This window comes from Tyto alba, unplaced genomic scaffold (genome assembly GCF_018691265.1).
Source record: "Tyto alba isolate M040663 unplaced genomic scaffold, T.alba_DEE_v4.0 Super-Scaffold_17, whole genome shotgun sequence".
NCBI lineage: Eukaryota > Metazoa > Chordata > Aves > Strigiformes > Tytonidae > Tyto > Tyto alba.
The window spans coordinates 21,545,335-21,570,419 of record NW_024881279.1 but is presented as its reverse complement, the minus strand read 5'-3'; the positions used below and the strand labels follow the sequence as shown (position 1 = coordinate 21,570,419).

The following is a 25,085-nucleotide window of genomic DNA, read 5'->3' as shown; positions in this document are numbered from 1 at the left end:
CGCCCCCCCCCCTCGAGGAGATACCACCGCGCACCGCCTAGCGGTCCGTGCTGCGTGTGTCGCCGGAGCGCTGGGACACGGACACGGACACGGGGACATGGGGAGGCGGGAGGACACGGACACGGGGACACGGGGAGGCAGGAGGACACGGAGACACGGACACGGGGACACGGGGAGGCAGGAGGACACGGGCACGTGGGGAGATGGACATGGGCACATGCAGAGGCAGGAGGACACGGACACAGGGCGGTGGGGAGATGGGGAGCACTGGGGCCCATGTCCTTGGGCAGGGGGACATGGGGAGTGCTGGGGCACAGGGACGCGGGGAATGTTGGGGAGCGGTCCCAGGGTATGGTGACGTATGAGGTGCGGGAGCACTGGTCCTGGAGTGTGGGGGCACGTGGGGCAGTGGGGCCTCAGCCCCCAGCCGCAGGGGCATGTGGGGTCCCACGTCACATGGAGGATGCAGAGCGTGGCAGGACCCTGCCGTGGGGACATGGGCGCAGTGCGGAGCGGTGGCATTCGGTGGGGGACACCTGGAACCACGAGGGCTCCCCAGCCAGCCCTTGTTCCACCCGTCACCTGCTCCTTATGTCCCCCCTCCCATCCCCTTCTCATCCCCCTCCCGTCCCCTTCAGCTCTCACTTATTTTTCTGTCCTGCTTTTTCTCGGCCTGTGATTCCTGCAGAGCTCATGGGTCTCCCCGCTGTCCCCTTTGTCCCCTTCTTGCTCTTTCCCTGACATTTTTGGGTTCAGATGCACACATCCTGGTTCCCCTGATGTGTGTTGATGCGTGAGGCTGGGCTGGCGCTGTGTCGCTGGGGCTGTTATTCCCCTCCATGGCCCCTCTGCTGCAGGAGGGACCAGGAAAATGGACCGGGGACCACCCAGCACCCACTTGGGTGTCAGGAAGGGGATGGCAGAGTGGGACAATGCAGGGCGGCCCCATTTACACCGTGACATTGGCTTGTCAGCCTGATCAAAGCGATTGATCCCTGGAGACATCTGGTCCTGATGGGGGGGGGGGGGGGCAGGCAGGGTGCCCTGTGCCCCCCAGGGTGCTGCAGTGGAGCAGGGCCAAACATCACAGGGCTGGCCACCAGCTGCCTCCTTCCTGCCCCACGCTTGGGGCATGTACAGCCCCACTCGCCCCTCTGCGGTTCACAACTGTCTTCCGATGGCTGCCTGACGTCCGCTTCCTCCATCCCGCAGCGTGCCGTTGCGTGCCAGCGGCTGGAAATCACCCCAGCCTCGATGACGTCCCTCCAGTGCTCGGCGGCGGCGGTGGCAGCTGGTGGTCATCTCCCACTCCCCGCCTCCCGTCTAGCTGCTCGCACTGCAGAGATGTGGGCAGGATTGAGGCGTGACGTGGAGGAAAAAAAGGAAGGGTACCAGCGGGGAGGGGGGCTGGTGCTTGCCCTGCTGTGGTGACGCACGGTGGGGCCAGCCCTGTCTGTGACATTTGTGCAGACCCAGCTTGGGTAGAGGCCACCCCGCCGAGATGTCCCAGCTGGCGCCTTCGCCTGTCTCTGCTGCTGTCTGCATCATCCTCCTGCTCAGCTCTTCCTGGGTCGGCTCGGCCACCCAGTTCTCTCCAAGTAAGTGCCTTGGTGGGTCTGGGGGGTGATGGGGCAGGGGACACCCTGACATCGCCTCCCATGACACTTGGAGGGGATAGCTGCGTGTCCCAGGGGAAGCTCGGGGCACTCCTCTGCTTGTCTTCCCTGGGTGGCCACACTGAAAACCTGAGTGAAGACCTGAAACCCTGCCACCCCTTCCCCCTTTGGCAGCAAAAATCCAGTTACTGCTCTTGTAATCTGAATTTCCCCTGGATGTGGAGAGGTGGAAGAGGTTGCCTGCAGCCTGTTGGAAGTAACTGGGGCCCCCCCGGGACCAGGCGTCCTGGGGACCACCTGGATGGAGCTTTTGAAGCTGGGAAGGAGGGACATGCAGGGGAGCAGAGCCTGGCTGTGGTTTTTTGAGCAAGCTAGAAAAGGGGTTTGATCAGGAGTTGCTTGTCTTGTGCCCCAGCACCTTCCTGTTCTTCACTTTTGTTTTGAGTATGCAGCAAAAAGCCTCTGACCACAGAAAGACGGGGATGCGTGTGCAGCCCTGGCTGTGGCGCAGGGCCGAGCCGGGGCGGGGGGGTGGCTGGGCAGAAGAGGAGGCAGAAGCCCTGGTGAGAGAACATCTCCCATCCTGGCATGGGTGGCTGTATCCCTGTCCTGGCATGGGTTTCCCATCTGCCTTTTCGATCCCGTTGGCTTGCGGGGGACTCGTGCCGGGCTCAGTAGGAAAAGGGATGTCGGCAGAGCTGCGTGTCCCCACAGCGGCTTGCGGGAGCAGAGCCCACCTCTGGCAGCGGGCAGGGCTGGCACTGCTGCGGTGAGTGGCGTGGAGGGTGCAGGATGGGACATGGCTCCCCATGGCCGATGTTAAGGGCTCCCGTGTCCTGAGCTGTCCCTGCCATGGGGGAGGGAGACACGAGCTCCTGTATTTGATGGCAGTTCTGCAGGGAGTGGGAAATGGGAATTGGAGGGGGCTCTTGGCCGAGCCTGATGCCTTGTGTCCTCCGCAGTGCGTAAAAAAGGTCGGGTCCTGATCCCTCTCACTCCCCAAGAAGAAGCCACGTGCCCCAGTGCCTCTGTGGAAGGTTTTCTCAACAGCACCCTCACCACCCGCCTCCTCCCTGCCCTCTACTCCGTGGTCCTGCTCGTGGGGCTGCCGGCCAACGCTCTGGCCTGCTGGGTCCTGGTGACCAACTTCAAGAGATGTTCCAGCAGCGTCTTCCTGCTCAACCTGGCCAGTGCTGACCTGCTCTTTGTCCTCCTGCTGCCTTTCAAGATCTCCTACCACCTCTTGGGCAATCACTGGCTCTTTGGGGAGTACCTGTGTCGCACCATGGTAGCCTTCTTCTACGGGAACATGTATAGCTCCATCCTCTTCTTCACTTGCATCGGCCTGGAGCGCTACATCTCTGTGGTGCACCCTTTTCTGTGGAAGGGCTCCAATCAGATGCGGAGCAAGGTGGGCATCTGTGTGGGCATCTGGCTGGTGGTGGGGCTGGGCATGAGCCCTCTGCTTTTTCACCCCCAGACAAGTCAGATCTCGAGTCTGAACATCACAACATGCCACGATGTTCTAGGGAAGAATGAGCACACGTTCCTCGTCTACTATTTCCTCTCCCTGGTGGGGCTGGGCTTTGGTTTGCCCTTCGTGCTCATGACCATCTCCTACAGCTGCATCCTGGTGCGGCTGCTGGCCAAGGGGAGACGCTATAGGCAGGTGGTGCGTGTCCTGGCCCTGGTCCTCCTGGTCTTCATCCTCTGCTTCACCCCCAGCAACGTGCTGCTCTTCATCCATTACATGCTGGAGCCTACGGGGTGCAACAACATCACCTACATTTTGTACACCCTGGCCCTGGTGCTTGGTGCCTTCAGCAACTGCTTCGATCCTTTCATCTACTTCTACGTCTCTCGGGATTTTCGGAGCTGGGTCCGGGGTGTAGGCAGCTGCTGTCTGCGGGGGCTTGAGATTTCGATGGGGAGAACCTCAGGGAAGGCAGCCTTACCCTTGAGGTCCAGTGACCAGAGCCAGCTCTAGGCCAGGCTAGTGGGTGCCGGGCTGTGTCCCCCTGTCCTGGGGACAGGGGATCCTGCAGCTTGGTGCCCAGCGTGAAGGACTGGTGCCCAGGCTGGCAGCAGATTTGGGCATAAAATCCTGCCCTGGATTTGAGCTTCACTAGGACTTTGCCCTACTTTTGCAGTTTCTCTGATGCCACCGGCGCTGTCCCTCAGACGGGTGCCTGGTCCCGTCACCCCCATCTCCCCGCTTGCTGGACCCTGGCATCCCTCACCACCCCTCCTGCAGAGACCAAACTCTCCAGAGCACAAATAAACCTTTATTTCTCCCTGCTGGTGGAAGGAACAGGTGTAAATACCCTAGCTGAGCAGGAGCCATCCTCCATCGCCGGGACTATGTGCCTGGCACACACGGCCAGCCCTGCTCCTGTTGACCTCCCCACAAAAGATGTCACGGTAGATTCAAGAAGTGGGGGATGGCTTGAGCATCCTGACCCTGCCCTACAGGCCCAGCACTGGAGAGGGGACATCGTGCTGTGTTGCCCCGTGCTGGCAGGCACTGCATGCCCCCCGGCCTGACACCGTGCCCTGCTGCCGAAACGTGCAGGCACCACGCTTCTGCTTTTATTTTCCCTTTTACTTGCTTTCCTAGGCGCCGGGCCCAATGACAGACATGCCACCCATGAGCGAGAGCACGTGTGGCAGCAGCCCCAGACCTCCCAAGATGGGGTTCTGCGGCTCAGCATCCTGGTCCCCACTAGTCCCCTGGTCCCCACTGGTCCCAGCTCCTAGCCCAGCTCTGGGGTCAGGAGGAGGAGGGTGCACGCTCCATGATGTGGGAGCGTGGGGTACCCATCATCGCTGCCACCGGGCGCGACTTGACCCCCAGGTCGGTGGCCACCCCCTCGGCATGGCGGGTCACGTCACCGGCTGGCCCGGCCCCGGTGGCTGGCCCTCGTTCTTCTTGAGGATGACGCTGCTGAGCTCCTCGATGAGTTTGCTGTTGACGGGCGAGGGAGGCTGCACGCTCCTCTTCCTGGGGATCTCCAGGGAGGTCTCTGCACTGGGACTGCTCCCCGGCGTGCCTGCCTGCTCCCAGTCCCTGGCCAGTGCCAGGGAAGGCTCCACATTCCTCTCCAGAGAGGCCGTTTTGGTGGGTCTGAGCCCCTGGGCTGGAGCTTTGTCACTCTCCAGGTTCAAACCCCTTTCGAGGGACAGGGCTTTGGTGACAGAGGGACCTGCCAACCTCTGGGCCGGGCTGGCGGGCAGTGAGGAGCGCAGGGCCGTGGCTGGGGGCTGTTCAGGGAACGGGGCTGGCTTCTTGGACCTGTCCACGGGGGGCACGGCCGACAGGTCTGCCAGCAGCCCCCTCCCCAGCTCCAGCGCAGTCAGCTCGGGGAAGTTGCCCACCTCCTCATAGACAGGATCGGCGTCTGACTCCTTTTCCTGCTGCTCCTCCAGGGAGTCCTGGTGCATCTTCATGGGCTGGGGGAGGGCAAAGGGGTTAGGGTGAGGGGCACTGTCCGCACCACTCAGCTGTACCCCTCTGTCCCCCCTCACCTTGCCCTCCCTGCGCTCAGGTGCTGCCCAGGGACCCTTGCTCCCTCACCATGGGGCTGATGCCCACAGGGTACCCACCCTCCATCAGGTCTCTTGGCTCAGGCACTGTTGCCCTTTCTTCCCCCATCGCTGATAGAGGCTGAGAGTTTTGGTCCCTACTGAGGCAGGATCCATGCCACCAGGCTGTGGCAGCATCCCTTGGCAGAGGCGATCTGGGGTGGGGAGGGCAGATGGGCACCCATACAGAGCAAAAAGCCAGGTGAGGTGAGGTCCAGCCAAGTGGCCTCTGTAGAAATAACCCATTGGCGAGGAGGACCCAAATCTATTTCCTGGCATTTCTTATGTTGATCCCATCTGGGCAACGCGCACCCAACAGGAGAGGCTCTGGGAACTGGGCTGGGCTGTTGTGGTCTTATATGCACGCACTGCGACCATGTGGGGACCCCCATCCCCAGGTGTGGGACACACAGAGCAATGGGCACCCCCTCCTCTGCCCCACAGAGTGGGCAGGATGGCCTGGGCATGTCTCCGAGCGCAGCCGGGATGCTGCAGGCGAGCCCTCGCTGCCGTAGCCAGGAGGCACAGTGCAAAGCCAGCGAGGGGCACGCTCCGCGTGTGAGGGTACTTACAAAGAACATGGACAAAGTCCTTCGTGTGTGCAGGCGGCGCTAGAAACAGAGGAGACGGGCAGAGGTAAGCACGTGGCAGCGTGGAGCAGGGTCGTGGGCGCCTCAGCAGGCAGAGGCGGGGCAGTGGGGTGCAGCACCCCACGTGCCCTCACAGGGCCCTGCACGCATGGAGAGCTGCCACGGACACGAGCACAGCACGCAGCACGCACACACCGTCGAGCGCAGGGACACACACCCAAAGCATCTATCAGTGCCAGGCAGCGTGCACCCGCCTCCGGGACCCGGGGGGCGGGGGGGGGTCCATGGCCTCGGGATGGGTGCATGGACCTGGGTGGGTGCAGGAGCACCCATGGGCAGGGGTAGCTGCGGGGGGGCTTTACCAGGGTCTGGTTGGCAGAGAGCATGGTGGCGTCAGTGCTGTCCCCGTGCAGAGGCACCAGCGGCATGGTGCCGAACTTCTGCTTGGCGAGGTCGGAGGAGGAGCGCCGGCGCATGATCACAGGGCGCAGATCGTCGTGCTGTGCACAAGGACAGGGCAGGGAGGGGCGGGGTGGGGGGGTCATGCCGGGCTGCCTTGCCAGCCCCCCACCCGTCCCAGTCCAGCCTAGCTGGGTGGTACAGCCAGCATGCACCCACCTGAGCCTTGAGGATGCTGGTGGTCCAGTCCCACAGCTCAGCCTGCCCCGAGCACACCAGGTACCTGCAGAGGAGTCAGCTGAGGAGCTGCTAGGGAGCAGGGCCAGTGGGGCTCACGTTCCTTTGTCACCTTCCCTGTAAGCCCAGGGCTGCCAGGTGCAACTACACCCAGTGGGATTGCACCTCTGAAACTCTCTGCATGCCCAAATTGCTGCTTCAGGGCAACGCAAGAGCTTGTTGGGCACCTGGGAGGTCCCTCGGCTCAGCTGTCCTTGCTGCCCTTAGAATAACATCTCAGCCTCATGTCGGGAGCAGGCGATGTGCTCAGCTGCTACCCCAGCATTGGCAGTGTCAGGGAAATAGGGACAGGATCAGCAGGATGCACGGGTGTGCCTGGGCACCCAGAGGTGTCAGGGAGGCCAGGGCAGGGAGCCCAGCTGGGTGCAGGGTGCAGGAGCACCTGGTGCTGGGTGTGTGGGGACACAGAGCAGTGTTGGATGAAGGCTGGCAGGCAGCACAGCCGTGCAGGTGACACTGACGCCTGGTCAGGGTGGGCAGGTCCCTCCGGAGCCTGGTACCTGGAAGATGCATCTCCCAGGGTTGCTGGTGTGGATGGGGAGGTAGGAAGGGTGTGGGGTATGGAGATGGATTGCCCCTGGAGCCTGGTCCCCACTTTGTGCCAGGGAGTGTGTGGCCCCACTGCTCTGTCCCTTGAGTCCCCCAGTCAGGCACCAGCTGTGCCCTGACCCCCACTGCCCCTGGCTGTCCAATTCCCACTAAACCTGGGGACAGATCTCAACATCCTCCCAGCCCCAGGATGGCAAGGGCAGATACTCACAGCTGCTGCTTGTCCAGGGTCAGCGTGAAACCCCACCTGGGGAAAGGAAGAGACAGGCGTTGGGGCATCTCTGCCAAGTTCTGACACAGCCCGGGGCCCGTGGGCAGCAGAGTGAGGGGCTGAGCTTGCCCCACGGGCCCAGACTCGTCACAGCTTTGGGTCGCAGTGGGGCTTGGCATGCTCCCAGTGGCTGGGTCCATGTGCTGGGTGCAGGGTCCGAGGGGCGCATGCTCCAGGGCCACAGCCAGGGAAAGTCACACTTACTGGGCTGGTGGCTTCAGTTTCTTCCTAATGCCCATGTAAACCTTGGCTGCATCCAGGGGCCACTCACGCTCCGGCTTGGCACTCTGGGGAAGCAGAACCATTGGGTCAGCCCAGCTTGGTGCCAGTCTCCCTGCCAGGGTTACAGCCACCACCCGTGCCACTGCTGTCCCCAGGCTCCTCCTCCCCAGCTCCCCTCCTGCCCTTGGGGCACAGGTCCATCCCCACAGCATGCCCTGGATACCCTCTTCTCCTTGAGCAGCAGCAGCCTCCGGTCCCGGATGACGAAGTAGCGCTCTTGAAACTTGTTCCCCAGCAGTTTGGGGGGCTCCTCACGGCATTTCAGCAGCCCACACTTGGGGGTCTCGCGCTTGATGCCTGCTCAGTGGAGGGGAGATGGGAGGGTCATGGGGGCTGGGAGCATGTGGAGGTGGCTGGGGTATTGCAGGGAGATCCCATTGTGGGTCTCAGGGATGTGCCTCTGATGGCTGCAGGGTGGTGGCCAGGGTGAGGGGGAAGATTAGGCGGAGCTGTCCCCTTCTGGGGACACCCCTAGGGGCTGGGACCCTTTGTGATTGCCCTACCTGTGAAGAGACAGCTGCCCTCGCCAATGGGGACCTTCTTTACCAGCAGGTACGCGGTGCTGGGCTCCGGGAGTTTACACCACTGCAAAGCTTGCTCCAGCACCTTTTCCTTGGGGTGCAGGGGCCGCTCTGGGGAGGCAGGGACACTCTCACCTCTGCGTCCCCTTCCCTGTGTCAGTCCCCACCCCACCCCGTCACCATCAGCAAGATGGCCCCGACACCTCCTGCTTCCCAGCCAGGCCACGCCGAGAGCATCCCCTCCCCGTGTCATCCCCATCATGCTCACCCAGCTCCCCATTCTCCAGGGCCTCGAAAGTCAGCCAGATGTCCAGGCTGGCCGCCACATTGCGCATCTCCAGCACCTGGTTGGTGAGCTCCTCCGCTGTCATCGTGGGGGACACCTGGGGCCGGACACATGGGGAGCCGTGGTGGGTGGTGGCAGGATGGGACCGAGGGAAAGGCCGTGCCAGGAGCCCGCATTCCTCCTCCCTTCCTCCGCCACGGCCCTTCTTTTGGGACTCACCTTCAGGGTGACGCAGCAGTCGGGCAGCTTCTGCTCCAGGTAAACCTCGATGATGAGGTCCCCTGCCTGTGAGAGCTGGGGGAAGAGAACGTGGCACTGGTGCGGTGCTGGCATGGGTTCTGTGCACATCCCCTCTCCCCAGGGGCTAATGATGGTGTCCCAGGGGGCTGGGGCTGCTTCTCCCCTGGGCAGGAGCCTCAAGATGATGGGCGAGGGGGAGACAAGTGGGGGGAAGGACCTTCCACAAATATCAGGTGTGGGACAGCGGGGACCCAGGGTGGGCATCTGGGAGTGCCCCCACCCTCCAGGCAGTCCCACCAGCCTGGGGGTCCCTGACATGATGGAGGCCAGCAGTACCTGGGTGTCCTTCCAGGTGGTGATCAGACTGTTCTCCAGATCCATCTGGGATACCTGGTCCTCATCAATCTGCCGGAGGAAAGGTGCACAGGGTGAGAAGGGAGACACATGGAGTCAGTGTGGGGTGGGATAAGGTTTGAGGACACGTGGGCAGGGTGGAGGGCTGCCGGGAGAGGCAGGGGGGGGCAGTATGGGGGGGATACAAGGGGAGACGGACACAGACAGCCTGGAGGAGGCTGGCAAAGGATCTTACATTGAAGATGCTGACATAGTTGTCAATGAGGTCTTCCATCACCTTGACCTCGTGCTCCCCTTTGCCATCAGTCTGGAAGAGGCTGGGCGCGAAGAGCAGTGACAGGTTTTTGGTGCTCATCTGGTTGAGGTCTGCGCATTTCTGCACCCTGGGACAAGGAGGACAGAGGTGATGGGCTGGTCCCACTCTGGATGGGGTTTCAGCCCCAGCCACCCTCCTCCGCCTCATATAAACTCCTGAAAACCAGCCTGTTTTTCTCCAGCTCCCCAGCAGTGGGAACTTCAAGCCAGGTGGTTCCTGTTTTGAGGACTTCCAGCTGCCATCAAACCAGACAACAGCCTCACCTCATACTCTGAGTCGGGGATGGGAATTTGGTCCTTTTACTCTTTTGGGGGGCATTGGGTGAAGTTTACATCCTAGAGGGTGCTGTCCCCTACTCCCAAACCTCCTGACACTCCCCCTTGCTGTGGGATCACTTTGGGAATGTTGAGGTACCAGAGCACCAGCACCTGCTGGAGGGCTTGGGAGGCAGAGCACGGGCACTGGGCTCTTCCTGGGTTGCGGGGATAGGAGCCAACATTCCCTGGGCAGTGGGGAGACCCCATGCTGCTGGCTGGCCTTGGGGACCCTGTCTGGACCAGGGGACCCTGTGGAGAGGTGGCCCACTGACCTGTAGAGGTGCCCGATGAGTGCCGCCAGGGTCTTGTGGTTGAGGCGAGGCAGGCGATGAATCAGCTCCTTGTACCTCTCCAAGCGCTGGGGCTTCGAGGAGATTTCTGGAGGGAGGAAAAGGAGTCGTGGACCATTGCTGAATCCAGCAGATCCAGAGCTGACATGACACCAGGGCTGGCACCAGAACCCTGCCCCAAGGGACACTGGCCCCAGGGGTCCCAGGCAGGCAGCCCGGTGTGGGAACAAGGGTCAGGTGAAGGAGGTACCTGCGGCCTCCTTCCACTGTGGGTGCAGCTCCAGGGTGAAAACAGGGTCTTCCAGCTCACGGAAGAACCTCTTCAGCACGTCGGTGACGTCCTCGATGAAGTTGTCATTGATGCGTAGCTTGACGTTGCGGGCGTCCCGCCGAAACTCCTCCATCAGTACCTTGATCCGGGACTTGGCTCCATTCTTGCGGTAAATCCCCTCATGCCGCAGCCCTATGGCAGGGACATGGGGTCACAGGGCCCCAATCCTGCCTAGAGAATCCCCGCCGGGGCTGGTGCCCCAAGAGCGGTGCATCCTTCTTGGAGCCGTTGGGCACCCCACGTGTGTTGGAGGATGCTGTGCCGCCGCTGCCGCCGCCCCCGGGCTCACCGTACTGAGTGATGAAGGCGATGCAGCTGTCCACGATGATGGGGATGTCCCCCCGGCTCAGCTGCTGGTCCCGCAGCGCGTTACCCCGGCCCCCCGCCGATGCCTGGATATCGGTGTACCATGCTGCCGAGTCTGCCCGCGACAAGCCCTGCAGGTAAAATGTCCTGAGAACAACAAGGGCAGAAAAGAGGGAATGAAGGTTGCAGGGGGGGGGGCGGTGTGTGTGTGTGCGTGTGTGTGTGTGTGCAGGTTATCCCCTCCCACCCGTGCGCACAGCCTGGATCCAGGACAGGGAGCAAGGCACAACCAGGCTGAGCCGAGGGTCACCCTACCCGGGCGAGTGACATCTGTAAGCCCCTTGGCCACAGCCCTGCTGTCCCAGTAGCATCCCCACCACAGGTTTGAGATCAGCATAGACCCACGCATGGGTGCCTTTTCCCCGAGCAGCCTGCTGAGGCTGCTTGGCTCATTCCCCATCATTCCCATTACCAGGACTCACCTCCCCATCTCCACCAGGATAAGCAGCTCCTTCTTCTCTGGGGTCTCCGTGGGGGGAACCAGACCTGCATTGAGGTGAGCAGTAGAGGGGTTAGAGCCGTGCATGGCCACCCACCACACGGTGCCTGTCTCGGGCTGCAGCACAGCACTCACTGAGCTCCTGCAGCCGCCGGAGGTTGATGCTGTCCTCAGCCCCGTCATCCTCGGCAGGGCAGATGAAGAGGTGAGCTTTCTGCAGGATGAAGAAGGCCTGCTGCCACCGCTCGGGGTTGAGCATGCACTTGTAGCGCAGCTGGCCTGCGCGCTGGAACTCGTAGCCCAGCAGGCAGTGACAGCTCACGGGCGTGAACCACTGCAGGGCAGAGCAAGAGACAAGCCAAGTAAAGACAGGGCTCGGGCTCTGAGCGCAGACCCCCGCGAGGATGTGGGCAGGTCACTGGGGAGGACGTGAGCCCCTGCAAGGGAAGGCAGGTGCTTGCCAGAGAGGATGAAGAGCGTGGGGAGTTGGGAGGAATCGCAATGGGGAAGTGGGGACAGAGCCCAGGGACCCACCAGCGGCACGGGGTGCTGGAGCTGGAGCTGGTTTACCTTGCCGATGGCGCTGGCCCAGGCTTGCAGTGTCTCGGGCCTGTCGGTTCCCAGCTGCTGCACTTTTTCCCCAGTGAGGAAGAGCTCGAGGGTGAAGCGAAACCTGCAGAGGACATCCAAAGCCCATCAGGGCAGACCCCTACCCTGAACCTGCACCCAGAGCCAGACCAGACCATTGCACCAAGCAGGGAGCAATGCCCGTCCCTGCTCTCCGCGGGTCTGCAGGCTCTCCGGGCATGCCGTGGGGGCATGGCTGGGGGTACCTTTCGGTGGGGCCAGGGCTGGCAGCTGCCTGGGCTCTGCTCACACCCAGAGAGATGAGGTCCCCGCTCTCAATATGACCCAAAGGCTCAGTGCATTTCTCCGTCTCGAAGAAGAACAGGGATCTCTCCAGGGAGCACCATGTGCGCTGAAAGTCTGCGGGACCAGAGGGTCAGCGGCACTGGAGTGGGCACCCCGCTGGCTGCCCTCCTGAGCTCCCCATGCTTACCTTCTTTGCTCTTCTTGGCACCCGGGAGCTTTGTGGGGGTCGTGGCCCGGTACAGGTACCCACTGTGTGTGACTGGCTGCGTGATCTCGTTGTAGACACCCTCTGGACCCGGTTCCCGTGCACAAGGGCTCCCTGTGGGGAACAACGCTGAGTGTGAGGCAAGCGCAGGCACCCACCAAAGGGTGGGTACTGGAGGGGCAGGGAGATCCCACTCATGAAGGTGTAAGCAAGAGGGTGTGCCAGGCATGGGTTTCCCTGAAAAGAGGCTCCAGAGGAACCTGCTGCCTTGCCCCAACCCAAAAGGGGGGTGCCATGCAGCAGGTTCCCCCGGGGAGCCGCAGCACCTGATGCCTTGGCTGTCCGCAGCCCTGGGGAGAGGCAGTGGCAAGGAGGAAGCCCCCCCCCCCCCGCCCCCATCCCAGCCACATGGAGCTCGAGGGTCCTTTTACCTGAATGGTTCCTGGACCTTTTGCTCTCCAGTGCCCATGAGAGGTCAGTCCCTGGGGCCACTTCACGGGTGGCGGGGTCAGCCGCCAGCCCAGCCTCTGAGGACGAGAAGAACTGCAGGATGGTCTTGAGCAGGGCTGGTCCTGCCACTGCAGTGCACAGCGCCTGGGGTGAGACAGGTGTCGGTGGGGACCATGTCCTGGCTCACGAAAACCCACACCCTGCCTCCGAGGCTGCTTGAAAGCAAAGAGGGGCACGACCTCCCACCCGAGCCCCCAGAGCTGCCTGGCATGAGGGTGTGGGTGCATGCAGCCAGGCAGGAGGTGTTGGCATCTCAGGCCCAGAGCTCTGGGATCGTCCTCAGCACCCCAGCATCTCGCTTGCACCCCGAGGTGGCCCCTACCTGCAGCACGTCCTCCTGAGTGGCGTAGTGGGGATGGGGCAGGCGGTACCGTCCCTCTCGGTACTTGCGGGAGATGAAGTCCCGTCTCTGTTCGGTGCTGGCATCTGGGTAGAGGGTCTCAGCGGTGGGGAGGCGAGCGGCCCAAAAACGGTTGGCTCGGTCATTTCCCAGCATGATGAAGAGCTGCAGGAGAATCCCATGGTCATGACAAGCACCGGGGCCAGCCGGGAGGAGCAGGATGCTCGGTGTCTCTGCATCCCCGGGGGAGACTGTGGGGCTGCTGCCCTGCCTGGAGAACCAGCCTGGCCCCCGAGCGTGCCGTGCCGGCCCCAGCACCCTGCCCTGAGTGCCTCTACCTGTACTATTTCATTGGACCAGATGCTGGTGTCAAGCTTCAGACTTTGCACCTTGGAAATGTTGGAGCCCAGGCTGCGGTGTTGCCCTGCAGAGAGCAGGAGAGTGAGCATCTCTGATCCTTCCAGGGCAGACGGTACCCAAGTGGCACCCCTCACCACCACCCTGCTTGCCCAGCCAGGCCCAGCCCACACCCGCCAGGACCCCCCTGAACCCCCTGGAAGATGTACTGGCCTGCACACTGCTTGCAGATGACCACGCACAGGTTGATAGATGCCCAGTCTGGGTTCTGAGCCCAGCAGTCTGCACAGTATTTGTTGGCTTTGTTGGACCAGATCTTCTCTGCCACCTCGTAGTCGTAGAGCATCTCGGCTATGGCTTCCTGCAGGGCCTCCATCCACTCCCGCTTCTCCCTCTCTGACTCCGCCACAAAGCTATGAGCACCAGCACAGCCAAAACTCAGGGGTCTGGAGCAACCAGCACCTGGGTCCAGCACCCGGCTTCTTCCCTGTCTCATCCCACCCGGATGCCTGGGATACCTGAATATTTTGAAGGGGGTGATGAGCTCGAAGCTGCGGTTCTTGGCTTCGCGGATGGTGGAGCCACGCATCTCGATCAAGCAGATGCCAATGCCCATTTTAAAGAACTGCAATTCAGAGTGACACCCGTGTTGGCTCCGCAGCGCTGTGGCCACAGCAGCCACACCATCCCGGACATGCCCTTGATGCTGGGACTGGATCCAGGGAGCTATGTCTAGCACCCCCAGCATCCCATCCCTGCTTTGCCTGGACAAGCCAGACCTCGTACATCTCTCAGCCATCTCATGTAAGATGACATAAAGCATCCTGAAAATATATTATGCCTTAAAATGAAAGGCAAGTTCTGCCCACAAACCTGGAAGCCCAGCCATTTAAGTCCCTCTGTCTTGGGGATTTGAGTTCACACTGAGTCAGGTGCACTCGCAAAGCAATGATCAACTTGAGCAAAAACCACAGAGGCTTGATGCTGCTCAGTGCATGCCAGGCAAACTGGAAATAAGATGACTGAGAGTAAAACAAGAGTGCTGAGCAAATTTATCAGGCAGGAGGTGGGGAGTTCCATGGGCAGCAGGCAGGGTGTGATGGGCTGGCAGAGACCTGGTCCCCCCCCGGGGGACAAGCCCCTGTTGCAGCTCTTTGATCCACCTGTGCTATGAGGGATTGGGCCACTCTGATGAGAGTAAGACCTAAGTGCCTCGCAGAGATGAAGATAATTTGGTGATAGCGAGGAGATTGGGAGCGGGGTCCTCTCCTGGTACCCGCTGCATCTAGCCCAGGATCCCACTAGTGATGCCCTGTGCAGGATCTCCAGCTTCCTCTTCTGCCATTCCCTTTCTCCTGCCTGTCCTTTTCCTCTCTGCTCTCCCTTTGGCACAGGCCCTGGCTAAGCTCCCTCCATCGCTCTCGTCCCATCCTCCACTGGCACGCCCCTCTGTGCCAGCAGGGTGTTTGATTTAGCCACAAACCTGTTCGCTCTTGTACAGCCACATCTCGGGCAGGCTCAGGGCTGCGAACACTTTGGACTTGTGGCCTTTCAGCTCCAGGGTGCCTGACTTCTGGCAGTGAGCAGTGTTAGCGGGCCGGGGCCGGGATCCCACCAGGCGCTGGTCCACCACCTTCTTCTGCAGCGTGGAGCACCACTCATTCCTCTGGGCTGGGGACCAGGCATGAGGGAGAGGGTCTGAGCCCTTCCCAACAGCCCTGGCATGGAGCAGAGCACCCAGCAGGCACGACAAGGGAGACATCCCTTTGCTCACTGGTTTTGGGGATGGGGTGAGAGCTGCCTCCAGGATGCTCTGACTTGGAGGAGGGAGGCAGGGACAGTTCCTTGGGGACTGGTGGGCCCTGGCCCAGGTCTTTCCTTACCCTCATTCTCGGCACGGAAGACAAAGATCCGGTGGCTGGTGAAGACCTGGAACTTGTTGTCCTTGGTGGAGCGAGCCATCTCAATCACAGACAGCGGGATGACCCCTTTGGGGTAGGGCTCCTGGAACGAGGCCCAGGCAGGGTTAACCCCTCTTTGCCCTTCCTGCGGGTGCCTCCGTAACTCAGCCACCCCATACCTGCCTTGCTGGGCGTGCTGGCACCATTAACCACACAGGGGTAGGGAGATGTGGCAGGGATGACTGCAAGCTCCTGCAACACTGGCTGCTCCAGGGCCATGCGTGGGACCTGTTTCTGCACGGGTGCCACTGACATCGGGCCAGCCTGGCTGGCTGTGGTGTGCTGTGGGACTGGGGCAGCAGAACCTGTCACCCCAGGTGCCGTGGCAGCCACCAGCACCCCACAAGAGGCCTAACGGGGCCATGCAGAACCCCACCCCGGAAGGACAAGAAGATGTGGGACAGGAAAAGGTCTTTGACTCAGCCCACGCACCTAACCCACAAGGCCAGCACCCACAGTGGGGAAAGCTCCTCTTGCAGCACATCCTTCACATCCCCCAGGGCACTCAGCTGGGTGCTACAACCCCGGGGGGGGGGGGGGGGGGGGGGGGGGGGGGGGGGGACACACCAGCAGCCAGGCTGGAGCTGAGGATTCAGGTAGGGATGGGGCCGTGGCTGGGATCCAGAGATCCCCCATTTGCAGCCTGGCCACGGGCTTTGTGAGCCAGCAGGAAGCCCCTCGCCTGCTCCTTGTTGGCAGAGGGACCCCTTACTACCCTGGGCTTCCTATGGTGTGAGGTTGTGTTCAGAGCTCCCCAGGCACAGGGGCCGTGGCTGTTCCACTCTGGCAGTGGTAAAGCAGTGCTGGCTGCTTACAGAAGGACAAGGGGAGGCAAAGGGGATATGGCAGTTCACGTGGTGCCAAGGCACCCTGCTTAAGGGGCACGGTGCAGCCTCCCCGCCCTGGCTGCGTCCTGCCCCTTCGTACCTTCTCACTGCTGAAGTACATCAGGTTCTTCCCATCGAAACGGACATAACGCCTCTGGAAGACGTAGTTCCTGTCGGGATGGCAGAAAAACATAGCTGTTGGGAAGGGGGCAATCCCCCTGAAGACCCCACATCTGTTCACAGACCCACCTCCCCCCCCCCTTGCCCCAAAGATAGTTGCACAGAGACCTTGCAGCACAGCCAGATCACCTGAGAGAGTTCTTCTCCTGTGGGGAGGTCTGGCTGCCCCAGTAGCATGGTGACCCCTGTGCCCATCTCACCAGCCTTGCCCAAGGGGGCTTTACCTATGGGGCCTGTCCCACGGGTGGGCACGTACCCCTGTGGGGAAAGTTTGTCCAGCCAGCCACTGAGCATGGTGGGTCGGGGCTCGGAGAGCGATGTGAAGCTGGCGTAAGGGGAGATGGTGAGATCATCCAGGACCTCGTCCGGGTAGAGATGGGCTGGCAGGCTGAACGGGGCGCCCTCGGCCCACGGTGCCTCCACGGTGGAGTACCCTTCTGTGTCGTTCTGAATGATACGGTTGATGAGGCGGGACCGGGTCTCCTCATCCTCGCTCCTTCCCTCGCTGCTGCACTCGCTGCTTGTCCTGTGAGAAAATGGGGTTGGGGGGGAAGCTTGGCTGCGGCAGCATGGCTGCTCACCACAGGGCATCCCGGTCAACGCCATCCCATTTGGGGTTGTCTTGCACTGCTCCCAGCCCCATCCTGAACCCCTTGGGGCACCCAGTGACAAGGGGTGCTTGCACCTCCATCAGCAGGGTGGAACAAGGGCAGAGCGCTCACGAGCCCCGTGGCCACCAGCAGCCTGAGGCTCAGCCAGTCCTACGTGATGGCAAGGCTGGGGCTAGCTGGAAAAATGGGTTTCCCCACCTTGGGTAATACCACACAGGCCACCACGCATCTCCAAACCCCTTGTCACTCCACAGCCAGAAAACTGAAGCCAGGCAGCTCCTCAGTCCCATGTCCTGGTCCCTGCTCTACACCCACTCCAGCTGCCTCCTCACCAGGGGGTTCAGCCTGCCCTTTCCCTCTACCTCTCCAGTGTTCACGGCACCGGGAGGATTATTCTGCCACAATACCCTCCTGCCTGCTTTTGTGTCCAGTCAAGATGATTTGCAAAAGGATTGGAACAGACAAAGGGGCCGATGGAGCTCCTGCATCCATTTCCTTTTCTTGGGAAGCCACGTTAAAACCCCCAGCCAGGCCTGGTGAGACTATCCAGTCATAACAATAAAAGGAAATTATAAAAATAAACTGCTAGGCCTGCCCCTCCCCCTCAGGCCTCTCATCCAGACTTTTTTTTTTTTTTTTCACTGAAAAGGAAATGTGCTGGAAAATATCTGATGGTCCCAGAAGCTCACAGGGGAGTTGCCCAGGTGCAATGGTGATGGGCGTGAATAGACTCACAGCAGCTGGGACACCCCGGCACCAGCAGGAGAGCACCCTTTCCACCAGGTTTCTCATGGCACCCAGTGCCAGGATGAAGAAAAGGCTCCAAGAAAAGCAATGAGGATGGTCTAATCCCTGTCACAGCTTCTGTCCGAGGAGCACCAGAGCAAGCTGGGCAGCCCCGGTGGGGAAAGGGTGAGTGATGGGGGCAGGTTTCTGAAGTTGTGAGATTCACGAGGAAGGCAGAAAGGCATCTCCTGGCCACCACTGCTTTCAGTCACAGGAACCTCGTGACGTCAGATAAAGCCAGCAGGACCAAGGTGCAGAACCACATGGGAAAGGAGTGGCTGACCTGTGGGACTCCTCGCCATGGGATGTTGTAGAATGAGAGATTTATGGAGGAGAAACCCACTGGGGAGGTACTGATTATGAGAAACCACCTTCGGCACAAGTGCGTGTGCTAGAAATGATTTTGGACCAGGAGAATGGCCTCAAACACCTCCCCTCACCATAAATTCTCCAAACACCTGGTTTTGAGCACTGCCTCATCGCAGGAGTCGAGCCAGAGCATGGTCTTATGCTTTGATCCTGAACAGGCATCTTATGATGCCATCGGACATCAGATGTCCCTGAACCATGTGGGATAGAAGCAAGACCTGAAGTCTGGGGTAGCTTCGAAGCAGTGGAAAGGTATATGGGGCTGAGGAGGTGGGTAGAGAGGGAAAATGGCCTGTTTGTCTCCAGTGTCTGCAAGAAAGACAAGAAATGGTCATAAGTGGCTTGGAGGCTCAGAGCACAATGAAAACTGCTGTGTAATTAGCATAACAGAGCCTTGGCAGAGTGATTCATCTGGCTGGAGTCCCAGCCCCGTGTCCAGCTTTTTTGGGAGGGACTGGCCAGGGAGTGGGGTGGCTGGAGGACTCTGTATGTCATAGGCAGACATCAGCCTTGAGTGCCAGAGCTGAGTGGGAGACAGATCTGCTGAATGGGTCAGGGCAGGAGGAAAAGGGGAAAAAACCATGACAGTCCCTTCCTGAGCCATGATTTACAGCTGCTGAAACCACAAGGAGCAGGAGGTCAAGCAGCATCTGGCAGGGACAGGCAAAGCCCACGGCTCGGCTGGAGCACGGTCTCTCAGCATCAAGACCCAGGACAATTCCAAGCTCTGCCGTTGAGGACAGGGTTGGCGGAGAAAACCTCCAAACAAGGCTGCAAAAGCCAAGTCATCCCCATTTTCAGCTGGTGTCAGGCAGTGAAGACAACTAAGCTCAGGGCCAAATGAGTCCTCAGGGCAAGGAGAGGGTATTTCCAGGTCAGCTGAGCCTGGAGGGTGATGCCTGAGGTGCACCGAGTTGGGGCAGTCTCAGCCTGTCAGTGCTCACATGGGAAAGCTGGTGGAGGATGGAGGGTGGGTGCTGCAAGAAAGGGATCTGCTGGTGGTGAGGAGCTGCTGATGGATCTGATTACTTCAAGTGGGTGTCATGGGCCAGACTATCTTTTGTTCAGCAACCCCAACCACCTTAGTGCTCAGGCTGGGAGAAAAAAAACCTGTGAACCTCTGCGTTTGACACTCTGCTGACTGTCCCATCCTGACTCTTCTCAGCAAAATCAGGCTGCAGAGTCTCTAGTGGGTCCAGGGCTGCAAGTGGCTTGGGATGCTCTGGATCCCAGCTCCCTGGAAGCTGTTGGATGGAGACCGTGACCCACGAGCCAGTATCCAGCCCTGCTCTGAACTGCTGGTTCAGAGGCTCCATGGCAGATTTCAGTACTTCTGTTTACAAAACTCCTTTTCCCAGGTATTTGTAGTTCCCCACCCATGGCCCCTTGTTGGATCTCATCTGGCTGCAACGTCTGGCTGGCTGTGACACTGGAACAGGCCACGTTGCAGTGATTTGCACCCAGAGCAGGAGGTGGGCTGGACCGACCAACACTGGGGCCAGAAAGGCAGGGACATGGGGACACACTGGCTGGCAAGGCCATGGGCAGAGCCGAAGGACACAGAGCTGTGCCTCGCCTCCTCTTCTCTAAGCAACACAGGAAAAGGAACCCTCCCCTTCTGAAATGGGAAGAGCAGCTTTCCTTCCTCTTTATGAGATGCTATCAGGAGTTATGGAAAGTACATTTCAGAAACATTTTAACCATGCCCCTCACAATCTCACTCTCCACCACAGCGTGACAGGATCAGCAAATGCTGATCTGATGATGCTGGAGCCTTTGGAGGTTGCACATCCCTTCATTTGGAGTTGGGATCCATCTCATTTCTGAGCTATCCCTGTCCCCTGTCGTGTTTCCTTGCTCCCAGCTGCCAAATCCAGGTTCTGCCCGGTGTGCAGGTACCCAGTGCCACTGTCACTGCCCCAGCTGTGCACCCAGAGCATCTGTTAGCAAGCACTATCCCCCCGAGGTCCAACCACCAGCACGGCTCCTTCTCATCTCTGAGCCCTTCATCTCTTCCTCAGATTGCTGACCTGATCCCAGACACTCCTGATCAGCTCTACAGTGGGGGAAAAGTGACCCCCCAAACCTCCCAGGCTGTGCCTCGGGGTGTCCCCTGTCCCCCTGGCATGCAAACTGTGGACCCCAAGCCCAGCCCAGCAGCCTGGAGGAGGTGATGCCTACCTGCATGTTTCTCGCTCCAGGTCCAGCTCAGACACTGCCTCGTAGCTCCGATCGGAGGAGATGCCAACACCCTGGGAGGAGAGGTTGGTCACATCTCCTCTCCCCTCTGCCCTCTCCCATCCCAGACCTCCTCAAGCCTGCCTGGCCCACTGCGTGAGGGGGCTCAGCCTGTGACCCCCCCACCGAAGCAGCGATGCTCAGCCAGGCACTGCTGGGCACCACAGTCTCCCCAGCTGCAGCTCCCTGCTTTGCAGCAAGCTGGTGGGGTGCAGAGCGACAGCAGGGGACAGCCACCATCCCCGCAGTCTCCTCTCACCTTCTGCTCCTGGGGCTGGGCTACGTGTCTGAAGATGGTCTCGCTGTAGGGGCTGATGGGCTGCTCGTCGACCTCTGCGGGCAGACACATGGGAGGGAAAGGCAGTCAGCAGTGCCTGCTGTGGGGCAGTGACCAGCCAGGACTGCCAACCCTGGGGGGGGACGGGACACCCCACCCCGAGCCCACCACAGCGCGCCCCAACACCTAGGGCATCTGGCCAGAGATGCCAGCTCAAATACGTGTGGGGCTGGGCCCTGCCTCGGTCCAGGGCCACCCCCATCCCTGAGCGAGGCAGGAGCATGGGGCAGGACCTGGGGGAAAGGCAGGGGGTGTGTGTGGCCCCATCACCCCCCTTCCCTGGGGACACCGGGAGGTCCCCGCTGCACACCAGTGCCCTGGGGGCTCTCACCTGGCTTGCTGGTAGGTCTCTGCGGGACGGGGGGCAGGCTGCCACTGGGCCAGCTGGGACTGCTGGAAAACAGGAGAGTGGTTACTGGGGCTGTGGCTGGGACAGGGTGGGAGCCTGCAGGGCTTTTCCACCTTGTTTTCCTATCTGGCTTACGCAGGCTGGAGACTGCACCTGACTGGGGTTGAGCCCAGCTTTAATCCCCGGGGATGTGCAGCGTCCCCTCCCTCCTCCCAGCGCCCTCCTTTTTTCCTTACTCCCTTCTCTTCCTCACCCTGGGACCTGCTGGGCTGTGTCTCCTGGGGTTTCCAGGCATTTCCCATCCCTGTTCACCCCTTCTAACATCTCTCACCTTGCTCCCGGCAGGACCCAGCCCCAGAGCCCTCCACTCAGCCACCTCATCAATAAGCTGGGGACCCCCAGCCCTGCTGCCTGTGGGGGCAGAGGAGGGGCAGCGGGTTCTCCCCCCGACAAGAACGAGCCATCCAGGGGCCCAGGGACACCTTGTCAGCTCAGAGGGATGCCAGCTGCCCTGCGGGACTGCTCCATGCAGAGCCTGGGGAAGGCAGAGGGAGGTGGTGAAAGGGGCTTCATCAGCACCCAGGGGCAGGCAGGGCCAGGATGGGGATGGGGTCCTGGTGGTGGTGGGGGCTCTCTGGATCCTCAGCTCTGTCTGCTTTGCATCCCCCCCCTCTGCTGCTCCCTGTGGCAAAGGAAAACCTCTGCTTACTCAGGCTTGTCGTCTTGCTGGGTCAGCTTGTGCGGAGACAGAGCCAGGGGCTGTGAGACAGCCTGATCCTGGGGACCACCTTCCCCTCCCGAGTCCTCAGCGGCTTCTGACGGGGGCTTGAGTCCTTCATAGATGACGTTGGACACCATCTCCAGCCTGCCCTGCCCCGCGCTGGGCTGCGAGGCTGCCCTGGGGCACGGCGAGGGATCTCTCCTGGCTGGGGCAGCTGCGGGGGGCAGGGGAGGGCTGGACGTGGGGTGACCCTCCGGCACGCTCTCAGGGCTGGAATCAGCTGCTGGGACCCTGTGACTGTGCCGTGGTGGGACAGACGGGGCGGATGGGGAGGATTTCTCCGATGCCTCCAAGGTTTGTCCGTGATCCAGAGCTGGGGATCGCAGCCGGGATGATCTCATGCCCATGGCCACAGCCGTCCCTGGGCCAGCCAGCGGTTCTGGCCTGGGTTCTGGGCTCTCCAAATCCGTGGAGCTCTCCCCTGGCACAAACCCCTCCAGTACTACAAAGGCTACAGGCGTCCCTTCGCTGCCCAGGCCGTGTGCCGGCTCTGTGGTGCGTGCCGGTGGCGTGGGCGCTAAGCCCTGCTCGGGCTTTGAGCGAGGGAAAACCGTCCTTGGCTTGGGAATTGGCTTCACGAGGGGAGGAGCAGGGTCCTTCTCTAGAGGCGATGCCTGGGCGGGCGCAGCGACAGGCTGCTGCGTCCCAAAGGCGTCAGCAGCCCCTCCCGGCTCTGCTTTCATGGCATCCTTGCCTGCCTGGGGAGCATCCAAGACCTCAGTGGCTTGGAAATGGGTGTCTCCTGCGGTGGGTCCCCCCTGGGATTGACTGAGCATCCGTGTCTGCTGTGCCAAGTTCAAGATCCTTTTGCGGTGCCCGGTGGCGGTGATGCCGATCTGCTGCAGGTGGTCGCCGTCCAGCGAGGCGGCGTCTCTGGCCTTGTGGTACCCATGCTGCCTGAAGACATCCCGGTACCTTTCCAAGTGGATGGTGGCCAGCCAGTCTGCAATATCCGAGTCAGGACCAAGCAGGGAGCTCATGGCCCTGGGGTGGTGCCTCTGCGATCGATGCTCAGCCCATCATCTGTGAAAGGAGAGCAAGGGGGTGAGGAGGCAGCAGGAAGGGAGGGGGAGGGTTCAGCTGCTATGAAGCGCACAGATCCTGGGGGTGGGAGCGCAGGATGCTCCCAAAAGTCGCCCCCACCTTACCACTCTCCCCGGAGTCGCTCACCTCTCAGCTCAAGAAGCCGGCATCCTGTTGTTGCTCAGCCTCAAGCCTCTCCGCCCCTCCCCGGAGCTGCCGGATCCTGGCCCCGCTTTGTCGGTGAGGCCGTGACCTGATCCCAGACAGGAACTGAGCAGCCGGGGGCTCACGGGGGAGTGGGTGGTCGAGCAGATGCCGGGTGCCGGGGCATCCTGGGATCTGCCACACGTGGGGCTGGGCGGGAGGAGGATGAGAGCCGGCGCAGCCGGGGGGGTGTCCTGGCAGAGGGGGCTGCCTGAGGCAGATAACGGGGAGCGGGGGAGCAGCTGGGCCCCTCCCAGGGGATGATCTCCTGTGCTGGCCAGCTCGGGGAGGGCTCTGCGGCCGGAAAGGCCAGACCATAATCTCTCTCTCTCACTGCTGGTGAGGGCATGGGAGAGGTCAGCATGACTCACGGGCAGGCAGAGGGGGGACAGCCTCCCACCCACCCCAGGGGAAGGATGGGCCCCCACACGCCCCACTGCCAGCACCCGCAGCTCAAGGCAGAGGGGCACAGCCCAGGGCTCGTGTTCAGCACGGTCCCTTTCTGCCGGGGACCCCCATCCCCAAATTATTTACAGGCACAGCTCTGGGACAGAGCTCTCCGCGGAGCACTGAGGGCCTTTTTCCCATGAATCATGCTGCTCCGCACTGAACCATCTGTGCTGACTGTGCTGCCACTGGGTCTTTTTCCAGTTCCTCCATTTCCCTCTATTGTTCGGCGCAGGCTTCCTTCCTGCTGCCTGCATGCTCCCACGCATCCCCTGCCCGCCCCCCCCTCTCCCACAGGAGCTGTGTCCTGGCCGGCCATGGCACAGCTAGGCCAGGCTCCCTGCTGCACAACCCCCCCCCCCCCTGCACCCCTGTGCCGGCATCTGCCCCGCTCCCCACCGCCGCCTGCACCGGCAAGAGTTGCGTGAAGCGGCATGGGGAAGCGCTTGCAGGCTGGTGTGCTGGTGGAGGCGGTGGTGTCCCCGGGAGCACGTGGAGAGAGGGGACACATGCACACACACACACACACACACACGCTGTCAGCCAGCACGCGTGAACAACAGGCTGCTCTGCTCACATGCGTGGGTGTGGGGTGTGCGCGGTGCACATGCCTAACCCCAGATTGCCTGGGGGGGCGAGCGGCTGTGCACCGGCGTGCCTTGAAGAGGGACAATCCTGGCAGGAGCTGGCCAGAAAGCTGGGGGAGCAGGGCGTGGGGAGCAGGGCATGGGGACATTGCAGCTGTAAGGCTGCCCGTTGACGTAGGACCTACACAAACGGCTGAGCAAAGCGCTGTGGATGGTGCTGTCCCATACAAGCGTGGTCTGGATGTCTCTGCCACTGGGTTAAAGGGCTGTACCCACTTCTGCCCAGCAGCCTGGTGCTGAAATGGGGCAATTTCCCCCCTTTCTTGTGCCTGTATCACCCCAAGGGAGCTGCGGCCAGCTTTGCCCGTTGCTTCCCCTGCCTGGGGCTTTAGCCTGCAGCCTCCTGCGGGGAGCTGGCTCCCGAGGCATCCCCCTGCCTGGGCAGTGGGCACTGAGGCCGTGCCAGGCACTGGGCTGTGGTGTGGCACTTTGGGGCAGTCTGGCTGTGCCCTCTGGCAGTGGCACTTCACAGGGAGGTGGACACTGTCCCTGTCCCGGCAAACCCCTGCGGACCAAGTGGTGCCGTGGGCTGGAAGTGGGCATGGACTTCCCCAGTCCTGATCCTTCTCCCCATGTCCCCAGGTCTGTCCCATCCATCCCCTGTCACCCATGAGGTTGTCCCTCACCTCTTGCCCTGCAGCGTGGTCCGCAGCCCTCCAGGGCCGGCTCCGGCAGAGCGGCACGATGGCAGTGCCGCTGCGGGTTCCACAGCTTCCCTGTTCTGGGATCCAGGGTGATGCCAAGGCGTCCGCGGCGGGCACAGGGCTCAGCCTGAGGGCACGGGCAGGCAGCCCTGCAGGAACTGCTGCTGGCACAACCCGGCTTCGCAGCACCCAGCCTGCGCCTCCCACTGCCGGTCCCTCCTCCAGGCCAACCCTCCGGTTCCCATCCCTGTCCCACCCTCCTGTCCTGCCCCTTCCCAGGCATGACCCTGCCCCGTGCTTGGCCCCTGGCCCGGCTGCCCCGTGTCCTGCCCCTCGGACAGGCTCTGCCC

At 61.6% G+C, this 25,085-nt stretch overlaps 2 protein-coding genes across 5 annotated transcripts; one reads left to right on the top strand and one right to left on the bottom strand.

The window, feature by feature from the left end:
* Nucleotides 1-1,364: 1,364 nt before the first annotated feature.
* LOC104359869 (proteinase-activated receptor 3) lies at nucleotides 1,365-3,927 on the top strand. The gene is made up of 2 exons (XM_033006555.2): nucleotides 1,365-1,598; nucleotides 2,579-3,927. The coding sequence occupies exons 1-2, from the start codon at nucleotides 1,502-1,504 to the stop codon at nucleotides 3,601-3,603; spliced, it is 1,122 nt and encodes a 373-aa protein (XP_032862446.1). The 5' UTR covers nucleotides 1,365-1,501; the 3' UTR covers nucleotides 3,604-3,927.
* ARAP3 (ArfGAP with RhoGAP domain, ankyrin repeat and PH domain 3) lies at nucleotides 3,880-24,926 on the bottom strand. 4 transcript variants are annotated; one of them, XM_033006548.2, is made up of 34 exons: nucleotides 24,718-24,926; nucleotides 21,699-22,793; nucleotides 20,972-21,033; nucleotides 20,563-20,636; nucleotides 20,247-20,317; nucleotides 16,556-16,825; nucleotides 16,220-16,289; nucleotides 15,215-15,335; nucleotides 14,815-15,002; nucleotides 13,850-13,956; nucleotides 13,545-13,744; nucleotides 13,313-13,398; nucleotides 12,957-13,139; nucleotides 12,556-12,718; nucleotides 12,107-12,238; nucleotides 11,880-12,033; nucleotides 11,617-11,719; nucleotides 11,182-11,380; nucleotides 11,030-11,093; nucleotides 10,531-10,694; nucleotides 10,161-10,373; nucleotides 9,893-9,998; nucleotides 9,223-9,370; nucleotides 8,970-9,038; nucleotides 8,613-8,687; nucleotides 8,376-8,490; nucleotides 8,090-8,218; nucleotides 7,750-7,883; nucleotides 7,509-7,591; nucleotides 7,245-7,280; nucleotides 6,407-6,470; nucleotides 6,151-6,288; nucleotides 5,771-5,809; nucleotides 3,880-5,066 (listed from the first exon to the last, which is right to left on the bottom strand). In XM_033006548.2, exons 2-34 carry the CDS (start codon nucleotides 22,748-22,750, stop codon nucleotides 4,500-4,502), a joined length of 5,379 nt encoding a protein of 1,792 aa, XP_032862439.2. In that variant the 5' UTR covers nucleotides 22,751-22,793; nucleotides 24,718-24,926; the 3' UTR covers nucleotides 3,880-4,499. The 4 variants fall into 4 exon arrangements, with proteins under 4 accessions (XP_032862439.2, XP_032862441.2, XP_032862440.2 ...); XM_033006550.2 differs by having other exon boundaries at nucleotides 20,972-21,030; XM_033006549.2 differs by lacking the exon at nucleotides 24,718-24,926 and adding an exon at nucleotides 22,941-23,153.
* Nucleotides 24,927-25,085: the final 159 nt, after the last annotated feature.